Source organism: Mesitornis unicolor, unplaced genomic scaffold (genome assembly GCF_000695765.1).
Source record: "Mesitornis unicolor isolate BGI_N332 unplaced genomic scaffold, ASM69576v1 scaffold6128, whole genome shotgun sequence".
NCBI lineage: Eukaryota > Metazoa > Chordata > Aves > Mesitornithiformes > Mesitornithidae > Mesitornis > Mesitornis unicolor.
Genome location: NW_010202532.1, coordinates 19,750 through 37,887, shown reverse-complemented (window position 1 = coordinate 37,887; position 18,138 = coordinate 19,750). Strand labels below are relative to the sequence as shown.

Below are 18,138 nucleotides of genomic sequence, written 5' to 3'. Positions count from 1 at the left end.
AATTGGTTGGAAAGGATCTCGAGAGGTCATATAATCCAGCCACCTGCTCAGAGCAGGTTAACTGCAAAGCTGAAGTGGGTTGTTCAGGGTGTGGCCTTTTTACAAGGGTGTGTAGTGACAGAACGAGGGGGAATGGTTTTAAACTGGAAGAGGGGAGATTTAGGCTGGGTATTAGGAAGAAATTCTTTACTGTGAGGTGGTGAGAGACTGGCACAGGTTGCCCAGGGAAGCTGTGGATGCCTCATCCCTGGAAGTGTTCAAGGCCAGGTTGGATGGGCCTTTGAGCAGCCTGGGCTGGTGGGAGGTGTCCCTGCCCATGGCAGGGGGGTTGGACTGGATGAGCTTTAAGGTCCCTTCCAACCCAAACCATTCTGTGATGCTATGGTCCAGTCCAGTTTTTAATCTATCCGTGGTCTGAGATTCAAGAACCCCACAGAACAACCTAGTGCAGTGGTTAACTCACTCTCACTGTGAAAGCTTTTTTCCTTTATGTCAGAATTGTTCATCCACCCATCCAATCTGTGTCCCCAGCTTTTCTACAAGGATTCTACTGGGGACTCTCAAAAGACTCGGTAAATTCAGAGTAGACAGCATCCCTGTTCTCCCTGCTTGTAATTAGAGCTGAGATGCTTTGTAGCATTTAAGCAGCAAACAGTAAGTCTCAAGACTGTAACCAAGTATTAATACTGAAAGCCTTTCAGAAATGTTCCAGAAAAGGAAGTAGCAACTATCTATTACACATTACAAATGCATAAAGGCATCTGAATTTCCATTGCCCATTATTCATCTCCACGTTAAAAGTTTTCGGCTGTCTTTGACGATGCTGCAGAAGACTGTTGTGAAGGCCAAAGGGCTAATGCTCCCCTCCAAAGCTTCCTTTGAGTTTCCAGTGAAGTGCTGCTTTGCAAGCCTGCAAAGCTTGTTAGGTACACCAGTCCTCTGGTGTTTTTTCTCTCTCCTTGCTTTCATAAAGTAGCATAGTCTACGTAAGTTTTCGTATTCAGGTATTTTTGGTCTTCGTTCTGTCCTGGCAGATAACTTAATGCACTCAGGTTTTCACACTCTCACATTGGCATGCAGCAGTATTTCAAACCCTTTCAGATTGAAACTAAAATGTGATCTTATTTTTTTTTTTCCAATTAAATTTTTCATAGCAACTCTTGCACCTTTTGCTTCTGCTGTGACTGATTAGTTACAGTAACTAACTTTGTAGAAAGGAAAAGCATGTTTAAGGAGAATGGCAGAAGTCATCATGTTTCTCCTTTAGAGTGAAGCGAAGTTTTTCCCCAGCTGCATTTCCCTTAAGTTTTCCCTTTTAAGAAACTAAATGCTTCATAACAGAGGGTCAAAAATAACTATTTGATGAGAAGCACATGTAATGCAACTGCATCTGTCTTACTTTCATCTGGTTGTGTAAAACAGTGAGCATATAGTTATATACTTATAGTTATATTCAGATGCTGCTGAATCAGATAAAGTCCTGTTCTATTCAGTTTCTAACTGAGGCTGAGGCAGGGGAAGGAGCAGCACTAAGGAAATTGGAGAAGCAGCTTTAAGAGGATGTAGCTGCCCTGCCTCTTCTAATACTGTTTTTCGAAGATGTTTATTGTGAAGTAAAATCAACCCTATGCATGTACCGATCCTTTCTTCTTTCTTGCAGGTGACCCAGTGCAGTGCAGTGCTTGGGTGGGCCAGTGTGTTCTGTACATAGTGATTATGGCATTTGAGAAAGCCATCATCATTATTGTGCTTCTTATACCTCAGTGGAAAAAGGTTTGTATATTTACAGCATTTTACAGACAAATGAACTTCAGGTGGAGGCTGTAAAGTGACAGACTTCTGATAGTGTGGACTGGTTTGGCTCCAGCATCATAACTGTCTGCAGTCAGTGCCGTTTAACTCTGTGGTAGTGGTATGTTTGTTTAGGCTAATTAGGATAGTACTAATTAGTCTTTCTGGCATCCATTCCCAGGAATATCCTGTTGTATTTTGGAGGTTTTTGATATACTGCAATATATAAAATTTTGTTCCGTCTCGTCGTCTGAATGCTCTTGAAGCTCCTAAGTTGTTCTTCCTTGTCTTAATTCTTTAACCCTTACTTACAGACATTTTGCATTGCTCCTTGTAGTATTTGAAATAATTTTCTTATCCTGATTTTGTTGATAGATCTAAACTGTAGAATTTTAGTAATTTGCCATGGATTAGTGAAGCCGTTGCTGATGACTGGATAAATACTGATTTAGATAGAATCTGTGCAATGTAATATTCAAGGTGATGGTGTGTGGTGGTATACCCATTAAAACCAGTTAGTCCCTATTTTATGTTCTGGACTATATTGGGAGCAATGTCTTTGCTTTACTGTGTATTTCGTAAAACTCTGCTCTGTTTAAATTTCCTAAAGATGGAACTTAAAACTTTTTCCTGGGGAGCATGCAGCTTTAAAATACTCAAGGTTATTCTAACACAGCTTTTCAAACTTCTGTAAACAAAAATGACAAAAATAAGTTTCTTGCCAGCCCCACTTACTTATCTGTGGTAATTTATAGGCAGTCCTAAGTACTTTCCTTTTCTACAAAGCTGTCCTTTTTTGGTTCCTATGAATGATTTCTGTAGCGTTAGCTGCTACATGAACAGTTGCACTTGATAATCCAGTTGTGTGCACATGCTGCCATGATCTGAACTTAATCCTTTTCTTTTCACAGGTAGCTTTATTGAATCCTATAGAGAACCCTCAGTTGGAGCTGGCTATCGTCATGCTGATAGTTCCCTTCTTCGTTAATGTTAGTACAACTTGCACGCTTCTGTGAGATGTTTACTTGGATATCATTCTGCCATGTGTTAATTACTGTTAGTCCTTAAAGCACAGTGTACCTTGGCGCTTAAAGATGAACAATGTTAAGGAATGGATAAAATATCTGGATATGTGGATTTCACAAAGCTAAAATCCATGTTGAGCTAAGTAACCAGGCTCAGGAGAGGTACAGAAATGCCTCAGTTTGGGCTGATGACTTCAGTGGGTTGAATGTAACACTGAAATACTGACATAGATTTTATAAAATGATGATGTAATTTGCTTTAGGAAACAGTTGTTCTAAGGACAGCTGTACTGTGAAGTGTCCTGTGTCTGACCATAGCTGACAGTGGCTGGCCTATGATGGAGTAGAGGAAAAGGGCAAGTGTGCAATCATCCTTCCCAAAGTAGACTCTTCCACTAATCTGGGATTTAGGGACAGAGGGGATGGGTGTCCTTGCTGGTGACTTTTTATTTCATTAATTTGCTCAAGCATGGATTTTTTCCTTTGAGAACCAAAAGTCTTTTGCACTAAGATGTCTGCCTAAAGCATTCACATTTCTACATGAAGAGTTAAGATAGGACCACTTTGTACACCAGCTGCTTTTCTTATTTTCTACTCTTCCACAAAAGGAATGACGCAGCTGTGTCCTAGAGTGTTCATGCAGTGTGTAATAGGCCATGTGACTGGGTGCTTATACAAGATTTTACCTGTTTGGCAAATTCAGAATTATTGTTATGTTTCCCTAATTGTGTCCAGATACTGACTGAATGAAATTATGCTGCTCTGACGAAAACTCAACTGCCACTTCCCCCTTCTCTTTGGCAGGCATTCATGTTCTGGGTAGTAGATAATTTTCTTATGAAGAAAGGGAAGACAAAAGCTAAACTTGAAGAAAAGGAAGCAGGACAAGATTCGAGAAATGGAAGTAAAGTCCGATATAGGAGAGCAGCATCACATGAAGAGTCAGAGTCAGAAGTATGTAGAGTTAATTATTTGCAATTAATGTGACATCAATCCAGTTCATCCCTCATACCATTGATTTCACTGTAACACTGTCAACTTAGTTTTGATTTTCTTTGTGTGCACCTCTAACAGTAGTTCACCTAGAGTTTGCAGTTAAATCCAGTTAAGAAAAATGGCATTGTTGCACCACCCATGGTAGCTAATTTCCTTCCAGGTGGGTCGAAAGACATAGTAATATATTTAAATATCAAAGGTGATCTGTGTTACCAGTGCTTCTGAAAAAACTGAGTATGGAATGCGAAACTAATAGACAATTCCAATTCAGAGAGGGGTTAATAGCTTAAAGTGAGAGGAACCTGGTGGAGGCAGCTGGCCTGATTTTGGATAAGTATTTCTATCCTTGCCTTAGCATAATTTTATTCTAAATTATATTAAGTAGGCAGCTTTCTGTTCACCTGAAGATGGGTGGTATCTTTGAAGGTAAGTTGGTTAACGTAACTTTCCTGTGTTATAGACAGTACTGTTTATAGAGGGCTTTCTTTAATAAAGTGACTGCCATACTACCCGTGTGGGTAAGAGAGCAAGCATATTCTCTCTCACTTTAGAAGCAAGCTGCCCCTACTGTTCTGGAGGTGCTGGAATTGCTTCTTTTGGTTTAGAGTCAGCAGTTAATTGGTAGAGATTAATGTGCATGCATCCTTCTTTGAAATGTACTGGAGGTTCCAGGTAGGGTGTGTGATGTTTGACAGTACTGGCAGTAAATCCAGATTATGTCCTGTCAGCTTTTTTTTTGAGCAAATAATAAGGTGCTTTGCAAGCATTAAAAAAGTAAAAGATTAGCAGTAGAATGAAGAAAGGGTGTGATTTTGATCCACGTTACTCAGAAGCTGTAATTTGGTTTTTAGATCCTTATTTCAGCAGATGATGAGGTGGAGGAATCAGATGCTGAAGATGACCTGCGTAGTCTGACCAACTTGAAGCCCAGTAAGAAAAAGAAGCATCGTTTTGGTCTGCCGGTATGACACACTGCCTGGCCTGCGTGTTTGCAGGTTTCAGGGCAAAAACTTCAGTCAGTGAGTTGTAATACTGCAATTGCATCTCCCTTTCCATACAAACTGACTTCAGAGCAAGGTCTACCAACAGAACGCAGAGGGTTGGAAGACTTCCAGTTCAGTTGCACTACAGACACACTGACCAATTATGCAAGTGTCTCTTCGTCGGGTGAAAAACACAGCGGTGTGAAGGAGCAGTCGCGAAGGGGATTTGTATCTGACGCTTCAGAGGAGACCGCAGAGAACAGATACAGCAATCTTTCATTTATGGTTACTGATGATACAGTTTAAGATGTTCTCAGAAAGGCATCAGCATCAACTACGTTAAAGGAGTGTGTTTTACTACTAAAACAGGCTTTTGCAGCGTTATTCCTAGAGCAGAGTAGTTTATGGTTACAAGCTGTAACTTAACATTATTTTTTTAAGTGCAAATGTTTACTGGGTACCTATGGAACAAAGTTGGTTTTTTTTCCAAGTCTCCTCGAATCTATTTGACTATTTTATATTTAAGTTATATTTTCATACAGTTGTATTTAAAGATTCTCTTTGTCAGAGAAAAGGGTGCAGTTCCCTTTTTTGTGCAGGACAGATCAAAAGACTTGTAGTGAAAATCTTATTTATCCTCGTGTCGTGGTTTAAGACAAAGGGATTGCAAAGGGAAAAGCTCTCTGTCACTGCTGAGGTCACCAAATATTAGTGAAAATGCAGTCCGAAGTGTGCTTTTGACCACATAATTTGAAAATACCTTTTTTAATAGAAGGTGGTGCTTGCATACTTGACAAATGTGCACTTTAGTGTATAACAAAAATGTGTCGTGATAGGATTTTTGTGAAATGATTATCTACGGATGACTCGAATTATTTCTGTTTCTGCAAGCCTTTCGTGCATACCTCTCAAATGACCCAAAAGAGATGAAACGTTTCTTGTGCTTTTCCTCATACAGGAAAATACGAGGTCCTGCGGTACAGGACTGTGATCTGATTGAAGCGGTTGGGCTACAATATTGCAAATGGTTCTGTCCCTTGTTTTTTGTTGGAAAAGCAATCTTCTATTCAATGTGCTTTTAAAAAAGAAATTCTTCTGTTTAATTTCCATAAAGTCTGATTATCCTTTAATAGTAAAAAACCAAAACAAAAACGAGAGGTGTAATACAGTTGTTACTCCAGAATTTTTGTGATTTTCAGTGTCTGTCTTCTCATAATTGACAACATGTGCTGATCTGAAACCTAGCAGACATGTTCTCAGTAACATCCTTTTGCTTTGCACGTTTTCTAAACGATTGTTTCTGACGGCTTTCCTTGCTTAGTTAAACCTTGTGCAGGACAAGGTGATGTGTTCAAGAGGTGACAAAAGACCTTAACTGCAAATCTGTTGTAGTATGTGGACATAAGAGATGTTCCAAGCCTTAAACCAAACAGTTTCATTGGAGAACTGCTCAGAACTTTTTAAGATTTTTTACATTTTTATAGATTTACTAGGTCTTAATGTGATTTATTATCCAGACCACTTAAATGGGGTTCTCAGGCCTTAGTAAATACTGAACTGTGCACTCCCATACTTATTTTCACTGTTCCAGCATTCCTGTCCACTGCTTGGCTGCCGAGGTGAACACAATGTTCTGAGACTTCAGGTACACCTCAGCGTGTCCAGCTGGCTAGAAGGGACGTTTTTATCAAACCTGACATTTGTGAGTTTAGTTGAGCCACTGACCTCTGTGACTGTGCACTGAACTGTAATAACTGCAATAAGTTTAAGTGTTTCTTTGACACTAAATCTAGAAACTAATGACAACAGAAGCTTAACTGAGTTACTCCGAACTGGGGGGTGGGGGGGATTGGGAAATGTCCCTAATCAGTGTTGCCTCTGTTTTAAGTTTTTTTGGTTTCTATTTTCATTGATTGTGACTTGCATCTTCTCTTGAATCTTTACCACTGGGCGGGTGCATATCTCCAAAAGCACAGTACTTTGAGGAATTCATTTTCATCAGCAGATCTCACTTTTCCAAAGGGATTTGAGAGCTAGGACTGGCTCTTGTCCAGCATTTATGTTTTTTTAGCGTAGGATTTGTTCTGTTTCAGATAGTGAAATAAAGCTATACAACACGTGCTGCATACACTGCACAGCCATCACTACCCTCATCAGCTACCAGAGAGAACTGAGCGGCACACACTAATTTAACTGTACAAGCTTTCGTTTTATTTTTCTTTTCCTCCTTCTTCTCCTGTTACTTAAGTTATCAAATTTATTTCTCTTTCTGGTCTCGTGTTTAGTCTGTGAAGTGTCAGTATAAAATTATGGCCTTAATCATGTAAAAATACTCGTTTTGAGCAGACCTCAAACTTACTGACCAATTACAAAACAGTGTAAAGCACTATGGAGCGCTGTCTTGAAGACGGTTATAGCAAAGGTATGTGAATGCCTACTCTTTCTTGTCTTAACTGCTTAAATGTCACTTGGTTTGAGATTTTGATGTGCTTAGCAAGATGATGTAGTAAAGCACTGTGAGCCAAAGAGACACAAGTGTTTTAAATGCCACAGTAGTAACAGGAGGAGCATAGCTTCAGAGGGAAAACAACGGCTCTAACTTTCTCTAAGATAAAAATTGTATTTGCAATCTTCGCCAAATAACAAAAACTGGGAGGTTTTCCCCATTCTTTGTTATCATGTGAAAGAGATGGAAAATATAAAATCGGCAGTTTTCTTCCTTGTAGGATAAAAATTGGACTCCTTGCAGTAGGTACGTGTAGGACAAGTGCTCTTGTATGAACAGCTTGCACGTGTGAGAAGGAAGTATGTGCCTAGTGCTTCACTATGTCTTACTGTTCATTGAAATGTATTGGCAGTACAGTCTGAAGTAGTGAATTTTTCGTGGAGAGTTGATCCAGTAATAATAGTACAACATGATGATATTTGCATTATCCTCAAATTGTCTCTCTAAATTTATGCCTGGTAAACATACTTCAGGACAACTCATAGCAAAGGTTTAATTCAGACTGTGCTTTAAAAAATGTGATGGTTTTATGGAAATAAGCTATGTAGTATATGCCAAAGTAAGAGAAAGGGACTGTAACTTACAGAAAAGTTACAGAAGTATTGGTGGAGATCGAATTTACCACAAATGGTCAACCATGTATTCACTTTTTCCGGTATCTGACCTGTGATACATCTGCGTAAATTTAAAACACCAGTGTTGTATAAGATGTAGTTTTCAAGTTCTGGCTTTAATATGTTCAGGTCCCCTTGTCTTACTTTAAGTAGGTAAATGTATGTTAATGTTGCTAACTAAAATGTACTATTGCTTTTCTTCAGGGAAAACTCAGAAATTGAGTTGCAAATTAGAGCAATGCAAAGTGATCCCTGCCCAGGTGTCTGCTCCAATTCCAGCTGTGCCTGGAGAGGGAGGCGTGGGCTCTCCTGCTCTGCTGAGAGCTGAGCATCCCAAGAAGTTTCTGCCATTGTACTTGACTAACCCGTGTTTGCAACTTTGCTGTGCTTTTTACGGGAGAAACCAGTACTGAAAGCAAATAAATTCAGCCACATCAAGTCAGAGTAGATCTACAGCATAGGTGTGCGAACTTTTTTAGGTAAAATTTCCAGTTCAATTACTGAAAATTACGACTATGGTTTTACAAAGTAAAACTGCAGTATCTTTAAAAAAGGGACTCTTTTGTAGGTGTGCTTGTTTTCCGTGGGTATCCGTCTCAAACTGAATGTTGGGTTTGTTTGTAAGTTAATTCAGAGTATAGCGTATGTGAGCAAAACAAACAGCTGTATTCTGCTGCCCTCTGTTTGGACCATATTGTTTAATCAGTGGTGTTACCTTAAACTTCTGAGGATATCTGATGTAACGACATTGGTTAATGGTTTACAATAAAGTTTCACTTATTACAGATTTTTACACTTGCTTTGCATTTGTTCTGTTTAGAAGCGTGCGTGTTCCAATGTTTGTAACGTGCCACTGTGGGGAGCAGGTTTTGCTCCTGGAGTTTAGCTTCAGAACTGCAGATCTAATCTTTTGCAGTCTCACGTTGGTTTTAATTTCAGTATATTAATTTACCTAAACAGCAAGTCCCAATTCAGTTGGAGGGACCACTATTAAGTAGCAAATTTTGTTTACAGCTGTAAGAATCCTTGCAAGCTCAGATCAGATCTGTTCCCTGAGGGGGGATTTTGCCCTCTACATGCGCACACATGGCGAATAACCATTTGTATTTTCGTATTGAAATTAAAACCTTCAATGCATGCAACCCAGGAGATTGCAGAACACTGCCCTGAGGCTTTTGGGAGTGTAGGATGTTGTTCATGTAATCATAGCATATTTGGGTTAGAAGGGACCTTAAAGGTCATCTAGTTTCACCCCCCGCCGCCATGGGGGGACACCTCCCAGTGGACCAGGTTGCTGAAAGCTCTGTCCAATTCGGCCTTGTTAAAATGCTTTACCCACACAGCTGATTATCACAGCCTGCATTCAGCTTTTCAAGCAAAGCCACCTTTTGGTTGTTGGCAACAAGAATGTGTGAAATGTAGACGTTTCTGAATGTACCTCCAGTGTCCTGCCCCTTGGCAGAGGCACGGCCTAAGTCAGTAACTTGTTAAGCTGTTTTATCTTCTGTGCCCCTTCTGATTTGTTTGCAGCAGGTAGTAGAAATGCAAGCTGAGGGAAGATGCCTGAGGATTTCGTGAAGTTTGCTTGTGCAGTGCCTTTTATCACAGAACTTATGTAGTGCCTTCTTGGAGACAGAAAAGGACCAGGTAGGGATGTCTACTTCTAGGACCAGGAAGCCTCTCTGTCCCCCATCTCTAGAGGGCAACATGATGGAGATGACTGATGTCTTCCTTGCTTTAATATCTACTGCTTCCCAAAACCATGAAAGAGGAGAAGAGCAAAACAGTGCTGATTCTTTTCCGATTAAGACATCGCTCCTCCATGTTACCTGTGTAGTGCAGAGTTGTCTCTGGAGCTCTGGGGAAGCAGCTTGGACTTCCCTTGTTACACCCAACAAAATGAGTGTAGCCTAGCGTGGGTTTTTTTCCTCTTTTGTTGAGCAAAAAGATTCATTACATTCATTACTCCCCACCTACTACACACAAGCAGTCCTGTCCCATACCCACTGCCTCCTTAAAGGGAATTCAAAGAATAATCTTCAACCGATCAAGCTGATCATTCCACTGAGGGATGTTAGCAGTTTCCTGGAGCAGCAAATCTTCTGTAAGATCTGTCGCTCCTCAAAATCACAGTGGCCAGATGTGTGTACAGTCACTAATTTCACTAATTTCTCCATGGTCATCACCATATTTTAGCTGCCGCCGTTCCTCAGCGAAGGAGTTTTCCATACTGCATTGCAGTGGAAGATGAAAGAATCACAGAGGAGAACTCTCAGATCATCAAGTCCAACTGTCAACTCAGCACCACCATGGTCACTAATCCATGTCCTGAAGTGCCACATCCATGGGCTTCTTGAACACCTGCAGGGATGGTGACTCCACCACCGCCCTGGGCAGCCCCTTCCAGTGCTTGACCATTCCTCAGTAGAGAATTTTTTCCCAATATCCAATCTAAACGTCCCCTGGCACAACTTGAGACCATTTCCTCTTGTCCTGTCACTGGTTACATGGGAGAAGAGACCAACCCCCACCTCTCTACCCCCTCCTTTCAGGTAGCTGTGGAGAGCGATAAGATCTCCCCTCAGCCTCTTCTTCTCCAAACTAAACAATCCCAGCTCCGTCAGGTGCTCCCCATAATTCTTGTTCTCCAGACCCTTCACCAGCTTTGTTGCCCTTCTCTGGGCACACCCCAGTGCCTCAATGTCCTGCTTGTAGTGAGGGGCCCAAAACTGAACACAGGATTTGAGGTGCGGCCTCCCCAGTGCTGAGTACAGGGGCACAGTCACTTCCCTTCCCCTGCTCACCACACCATTTCTGATACAGCCCAGGATGCTGTTGGCCTTGGCCACCTGGGCACACTGCTGGCTCATGTTTAGTCGGTTGTCAACCAGTTAACTCAAGGTCCTTTTCTGCCTGGCAGCTTTCTAGCAATAGTGGCTATTAAATAAACAAGCCTATCTTATTTCATTGTCATTCATGTCCCATTTAACAGATCTCAGGACCTCAACCAGGTGAACAGGATTTCTGGTCTGAAATGTAAGTAACTGTAGATTTTAGGTTGGTTTTTTGGTAAGTATAAATGAGCCTGTGATCTGTAAGAGGAAATGGTTGTGCTTGTTGTTCAGCACTGGTCTAGGAAATGTATAATCCAAGAGAACAGAATTGTCCGGGCTATAGAAGATGTCTTAGAAACGTTGGGATATGATGCCTACCTCTGAAGCTCCTCATCTCCCACCCTGAGTAGCCTGCAAGCTGAAGGTGTTTTCATTTTGTTTGTATAAGTTAAATTGCCATGAAAGCACAAGCCTGTTGCTTTCGAGTGAGGAAGATATAGTGCTAATTAAATGAAGCCATTTTGAAAGCTGGAGGGGAAAATAATTTCAGCATCTTGAATTCTAAATGTTCACCTTAAACATGCAGAATGCTGCTTTCCTGTTGAAACAGATAGCACCAGAATGGTGGTGCTTATGGGACTGTAGAAACACCTGTGTAGAGAAGCAGAGGTGTTACTTTGTACAGTAGAAAAAATGATCTGCTGTTTTTCCTAAAGTTGAGGAGTTTTTTCCCATCTACTTTGGTAGCCTGCTAAGAGGTACTGCTGTTCGGCCAGAAACTTTCCTTCTAGTTTAGCAAGCCGTAGGTTTAAAATAGACGTTCAAATAAGGAATGGCTAAGTACATAACAACCAAACTTCTTCTTAACCTACAAATAATTCCCCCAGTAGTCACGTAAAGGAAAGCGTCTTCTCAGGTCTGGAAAGAGTTTACCTAAAAGGCAAAATGGGGATAGTTCACACCGACAAATCCTATGGTCCTGATGGCATAGCACTAGTGCTGCGGTATAGGTGTGATGTTTTCATAATGGAAAATATCAATTTTATTTTACCTTCTGTGCTTCCCTCTGCAGCCTAAACAAAACGCAGGCAAAGCTTGAGAAAAGGCCGCAGCAGATTGCACCACTGCGACAGTTGATGTTTCTAGTAAAAGATGTTTGGAGGTTGCCACCTCTGCCTTTCTTGTATTACCACACCTGGCTGGAACCTTGGTTCTTTGTAGATGTTGGGTGCAGTCACAGAAGCTGATTTCTTTTTTGCATGATGCAAAGAATGAATGTAAAAAAAACCCTGTAAAACTAAAAAGGAAACAACCTTCCACCCGACCCTTTCCCAGTAATAAAGATTAGAATTCACACTTATGAGGATTCTTTTTTTCCTACTGAATTAAAAAAATAGTTAGAAAACAAATCTTAAAAGTTCTGGAAAAGGTTTTACTGCTGTCAGTGTGTACAGTGGGGAACACTGAATTTACTCATGTCTGAGTAGTCCATTCCTATGCAGATGACGGGTGAAAGGATTAAACTTACTAATACAGATGTAAGTAGAAGGTGATTTTACACTCTTAAATGCATAAGAGCTGGCGTCAGAGCAAGCTCAGCAATAGAACCGTGTGCGTAACGCCATGTCCCATTTTATTAACTCTCCAAAACAGAGAAAATGCTCCTCTGGTAAAGATCCCTGCGCAAAAGCAAGTTAGGGCACAATGTTATGCTTCAGATGTTCAGTTTATATAATCTTAGTACGTATTTTGTTACTCTGAGAGAGAAACTCACTTTCCCACCCCCCTCGCACATCGAAAGGATTCAGAGTCAATTTTGTTTCTGTTTTGCCTTTTAAAGCTATAAATACAGCCCCAGCAGACTCCCCAGGAATTTGTTTTTGTCGTGGATCGGGCTTCCCTGTGGTCCCAGTGCCACAGCTGCCTGCTCTTGTCAGTCCCCAAATCCCTCTGTCCCCGGGCACAGGGTGCAGTAAATACTGCAAACCCGAGTCATCGCCAAGAATAAACCCTTCAACAACAACAGCCTCTGTCAACCGGAATCATCCTGGCTTCTGGTTTGGGAAAATGACACAGCTAATGACTTTGTGTTAGATGCTCTATATAAGTCAAGGGAAAAAGCCAGACGTCGGCAGAGCACACGGGCTGGATTTAAGCAAAGCCAGGGAACAACCTCGGAAGGGATTACAGTCGAGTGAGCCCCACAGTTATGTCACAGGTATGGGGACATCTGTATGAGGCGGGCTGTCCTCGGAGCAGGGTGCCCGACGAACGCGTTACTGTTTTAGTTTGCTTGGAATAGCTGATCAGCAAGTTGCTCCCATTAACCAGTGAATTCGGCATTTCTGCTCTGTGTTACTTGTTGGATTATGTTAACGTACTTAAATGCTCTGTTTACATATTTGAACAAGTAAATTGTTAGGAGGGATTATTTGATGAAGAAGGAAAGCAGCTACCCTCTATATGGTCAATTAATTTAGTCTTAAAATGTTCAGTTTTACCATAAATACTTTTATTTCTGTAAGGGAAAAACCATTTCCACTGCTCTGGTTTGGGTTGTTTTACAGAAGCAGTGATTTCTGCTTTTCTGATACGCTTCCACAGACAGAGATTGGAAATTTTGGCAGTAGGTTTGAAGGAACATGGCTACAGTGAAGTGTGCTGCTGTGTATTAACATGCAGGAAAAGAGAGAGCACAACCGAAAATTAGAACTATTAGGTTACGATATTTGAGACTTACATTTTGTATTAAACACTTATATGTTCATTTTGTAACTAATGGGTTGTCTTTACTGTGTTGGTTTCAAAGCATCTTAAAATTAACTCAGAAACGTTGAGTTTTACACGTACGTGTTATGTTTTCAACACAAGCTACGCGTGCTTGGCAGAGTTCTCCTCAGTCTGAGAGCTTTCCGTGGTGAGTGGGATCGAGAGCAGGAGCACAGGGAGAGTAGAAGAGCACAGTCCTTTGACCTGTGTGACCTGGTCTGGTGATCCTGCTCTGGCAGGGGTTGGACTGGATGAGCTTTCGAGGTCCCTTCCAACTCCTGAGATCCTGTGATTCTGTGACCACATACAGTAATGCGCTTCAGCTTATTTTCTTTACTCCAAAGAAAGACTTAAAAAAACCACTTGCGTGTCTTGTTAACCAACACTTTTTGACTTGTGACAGGAGGAGATAAAGCACAGTCTGCGCTGCTGTGCCAGCTGGGAACGGCTCCTGCGTTGGGAGCAATTATAGCCCTTGTGTGGCTGTGACGCTGGCCGGGCTGGGGCTCACCCCTGTGCCTCACAGTAACCTTTCTGTGTGGCATTTTTACTTTTTATCTGGGGGTCAACTAATCCACAGCAGCTGTCCTGCTGATAAGTCCACCTGTAATCAAAGCATGAGAGGTTTTATTTTAAAATGACCAGGTGAAATTCAACAGTTCTGCTCAGCCCGGCTGTGTCTCGGTGCATCTCAAGTGCCTTCTTTCCTTACACCGTTCCCAAGAAGTCCCTTGTCTGGGTGGAAAGAAGCCTTGCAGTTATTGTCTCTTGCCAATAGTGGGTGAAGGACCTTGGCAGGTTTTGTATTCCCATTAACAAAACGGGAGGTTTTTTCCTCTTTCTGTGTTGGACTCAACACAGGTCCATATTGGCTGCCTGTGGGCCATGCCATGGGCATAGGGACCGTTCCTATCACATGCCAGTTTTGATTGCAGGTGGACAAATGAAACACTGGCTGTAGGGATGTTTAATTAACCAGTTAACCAACCAAAAGCTCTTGGGAATTGTGAAGGGTTTGCTACCACCCATTCCCCTCGCTTGCTTTGGCTGCGCATGGAGTGTTTTCCCCAGAGGTCTTGGGAATGTTGTGTTTCCCACAACACATGCAAATGGAGTTGCCAGTGAGCTATTCTGAGCCTTCCTGGCAATCTGCAGCCAGCAGGAAACATGCCGAAGGCTCCAGTGCAGTCAGCCCACCCTTGGCCCAAGCCAGCACGCACGCTCTGTCTCTGCTGGCTCCCTGGGACTTGCTGCTGAGCCGTTTGCAGGCCTTGGGGGGTTTGTTTCCCTCCACAACTGTTTTTAGCTTTACAGGTGGTGCCTAGAGATGCAGTCTCAGAACTGAAGTAGGTGGAATATTGTATTAGCAGCTCTGTATGCTGCAGTCTTTAGGTCAAGGCAGCTTTGTTCCCTATGCTTCTAAACACAAAATACTGATGCGTGGGCAATATGTTTGTTTCTTAGCCAGCCCCTGTGAAAAAGAAGCGTCCTCCAGTGAAGGAAGAAGACCTCAAAGGAGCCAGAGGAAACCTTTCTAAAAACCAGGAAATAAAATCCAAAACCTACCAAGTGATGAAGCAGTGTGGTAAGTCTCCTTGATGGAAACAATTGAGCAGCCTTCCAAAGTAGAACATCTACTTCCTTGCTCTTCTCAAGTGAAAAGGTGTGCCTCTGAAACAGCAGAGGCTGGGCTGGCTGTGCAGGGGCTTTGCATCCACCATCCTGATGGCACCGAGAGCTGCCAGTGTGGTCAACCAGTGGAAGAGTCCAAGGGAAAAGGATTAATTTTAATCCCTTTTCAGCACCGTAGCCTGAACCTCAGTAGTTTCCAAGTTTCTGGTGGGGATTTGGAGCCAGTCAAGACTAATGACCCCACCTCAGGATGGGAGTGCTGTGCTTTAAGGTCTGGGAAGTTGATGGATGGATGAAATATTTATCAAATGTGTATATGTGTTTCAGCAGCACTAGTTTTACTCCTTGAATTTGGTGTGCTGCTTCACTGATTGCCTCTCCTGGTTTTCTTTTCCAAGAACAAATGGGCTCTGCAGCACCTTCCATATTCAGCCGAGATCGGACAGGAGGTGAAACAGTCTTTGAGAAGCCTAAAGAAGAGCCAGCCAAGAGCGTCTTTGGCTGACTCTGCAGCTGGATGTGTCTCACCCAGATAATTGTCGTAACGTTTTCCCAGATTTCTGCCCCTTACGCTAAACTCACTGTAGACCTTAGAAGCTAATTTCTGTTGTAAGTCATTAGGTAGGGAATAGACTCGTGTCAAAGGGTACAACTTCCATGTAAACTTTTACTATGTGCTTTCTTTCTATGTGTTGAATGGTGTTTGCTATAATGGTTTAATAAAAAAAGGTTCCTTGGACACAGCTTGGCACACTGGTGACTAATTTCAATTTTGGCTCAGATTCATTCTGTGGACACTTTGGCATTACGAGCTATGATCCCGTCTGTCCAATGCAAAGACAACACAGTTGTAGCAGCAGTGTAATTTCTTCATGCTGTGCCCTCACCAGCAGCGAGCTGAGGAGGAGCTGCTCGAAGGGGCACCACAGAAACCTGGAGGCTTCACCCAAACCCGTGCTGCCTCTCGGAGCTGGGGTGTGTGGCAGGGCTCTGCCCTCAGGGCCTTCCCCTCACAGCTCCCTTATGGCCCCTCAGGGCAGTGGTGCCATGACTTCCCCATCATGGCTGTGCCAGGTGGGGTGCTGGGATGTCAGCGTGCCCCAGCGCCAAGGGAGGGCTCTCAGCCCGTTCCCCAGTGGCTCTTCGAGGTCCCCCCGTTGATTCAAGTGAGAAGCGGGGTGACAGACCAGCAGCATGGGTGCCGTGTCCTGCCTGACTGAGGCGGCCAAATGACTTGCTGTCTCTGTACAGCAGCAAACCTGCTCTAAGTGGAAGGGGTTTTGTTTTTGACTCTATTTACATCTTGATTTGCTACATTAAACTTAAGCTTATAAACTAAAGTATTTCCCCTCTGCTGGATTTGTGTGCTCCAGCATGGAGGATCCTCTGCTTTGTTGGCAGCTGCCTCGCTTCTTGCACCCCCTGAGTCCCAGGCAGCACATCAGGGGACAGTAGGTAGGTGCTACCTTTAAAGAATCACTTTTATTTTATGCAGGCTAGACCTGGTTCAGGTGAAAGTGGTATTGCAGGTTCTCTCTGCACCGTGACAAATATAACCTTTGCCTTTTCTGTTCCAAATCCTTGAGGAATAAAACATGTGTAAAGCTCCCAGAGAGGCTGTGGAGTGGGGTGCACATAAGGCAGCAGCAAATCGTTTGGGATTAAGGCAGAGGTTTCCTTAAAAATACAAAGATGCTGCTAGTGGTGTTATTTGTAGCCAAGACGCTGCCTTCTCTCCTGGTCACTGTTTCTCCATGGGGCCCAGGTTCCTCACAGGTAACTCAGCATGGCCTTTTCCTCTGAGAAGGTCCCCTTCCAGGGCTTTGAAGATAAAACCAACCAACAACCAAACAAACAAAAAACCAAGCCCAAAACGAAAAGAACAGACGACCAAAAAAACCACTGTGAAAAAGGTTCTCACCCTGGTAGCACTGGAACTACTGTACTGTCCCTGCGTCAGGTTTCACAAACCCTCCTTAATTAAAAGAAGTTGCCAAGAGGTTGTTTAATAATTAGAAAAACAATGGAGAAGGACAAGTGGGGCAAAATTGTGTTATTACTTTATTTTTTATGCTACAAGTGACTGAATACCGCAAATTGGCTAGACTGGGTAACTGGAGGGGAGCACTGCATTTCAGACCTGGCTTCAGGTCTGTTGGTGCCGATTTAGCACAGCGCAGGATCCTCTGCATCCCACAGACGTGCAGCCCAGATGCAGCAGGGCAGCAAGGTAAGGTATTGGGAATTTTGGGATTTAAAGCAGCTGGTTTTAATGTCTGTGTGATTTTACATGTGAGTATTAGAAAACTAATGACAGATCCACTTAAAGCTTTGGCGCTTGGGGATCTTGGGCCACTAAAGTGTATAATCCTGGCATTTTAAAGGATTAAAGCATGATCCAGGTTGTAGAAGTTAGTCAAATGTATAGTAAATGTACTTTTTCTCTCTTAAAATACACATTTCCATGCCATGCTGTAAATGATACAGTATTTGCAAATAGTATAAACGGTCTTCCTGAAAGTAGTTAAGTTTATTTTTAAAAAAAATTACTTAAACCACAGACCTTGTAAGACCAGGCTGTGCTCAGCAGACTCTTTATGGGAACCTGTAAAATGTCTGCCAAAGTCATAAATTACTGAGCCCTGCATTAGCATCTCCTCATTAAGCCAAGGCCACTGGAAGCACACCCTCCATCTGGATGCTTTGTCTATAAACCAGCAACAAAGCAAATAGATGTGCACTTATTTCTGCAGGTTCTTTGTGTTAATTTAGGACAATTAATGGCATCATCTACCATGGAGTTACAAGGGGGAAAGTGCTGTCAAAAAGCAATATGAAAAAGCTGAGGAAGGGCTGTCTGCTATCCTGGAGCTGCCAGGGCCAAGCTGATGGGCAGGGGAATTATGATGGGAGGGCAGGATTCAACCTTCACCTGCTCAGAGCTGAGGGGAGAGGAGGTCCTTCCAGACTGCACCTCTCCACAGCACC

At 42.6% G+C, this 18,138-nt stretch overlaps 2 protein-coding genes across 2 annotated transcripts in view; both read left to right on the top strand.

The window, feature by feature from the left end:
* LOC104545317 (transmembrane protein 110) overlaps nt 1-4,780 on the top strand; it is a gene marked incomplete at its 5' end in the record, with an annotated part of 15,550 nt that extends 10,770 nt beyond the window's left edge. Inside the window, 4 exons of the mRNA XM_010190423.1 lie at nt 1,661-1,777; nt 2,707-2,780; nt 3,621-3,770; nt 4,664-4,780. Coding sequence (XP_010188725.1) covers nt 1,661-1,777; nt 2,707-2,780; nt 3,621-3,770; nt 4,664-4,780 — 458 coding nt within the window. The remainder of the gene's footprint in view (nt 1-1,660; nt 1,778-2,706; nt 2,781-3,620; nt 3,771-4,663) is intronic.
* An 8,156-nt stretch (nt 4,781-12,936) lies between these two features.
* MUSTN1 (musculoskeletal, embryonic nuclear protein 1) lies at nt 12,937-15,737 on the top strand. Its single transcript, XM_010190421.1, has 3 exons — nt 12,937-12,967; nt 14,983-15,103; nt 15,549-15,737. The coding sequence occupies exons 1-3, from the start codon at nt 12,959-12,961 to the stop codon at nt 15,653-15,655; spliced, it is 237 nt and encodes a 78-aa protein (XP_010188723.1). The 5' UTR covers nt 12,937-12,958; the 3' UTR covers nt 15,656-15,737.
* The last annotated feature ends 2,401 nt before the right edge of the window (nt 15,738-18,138 follow it).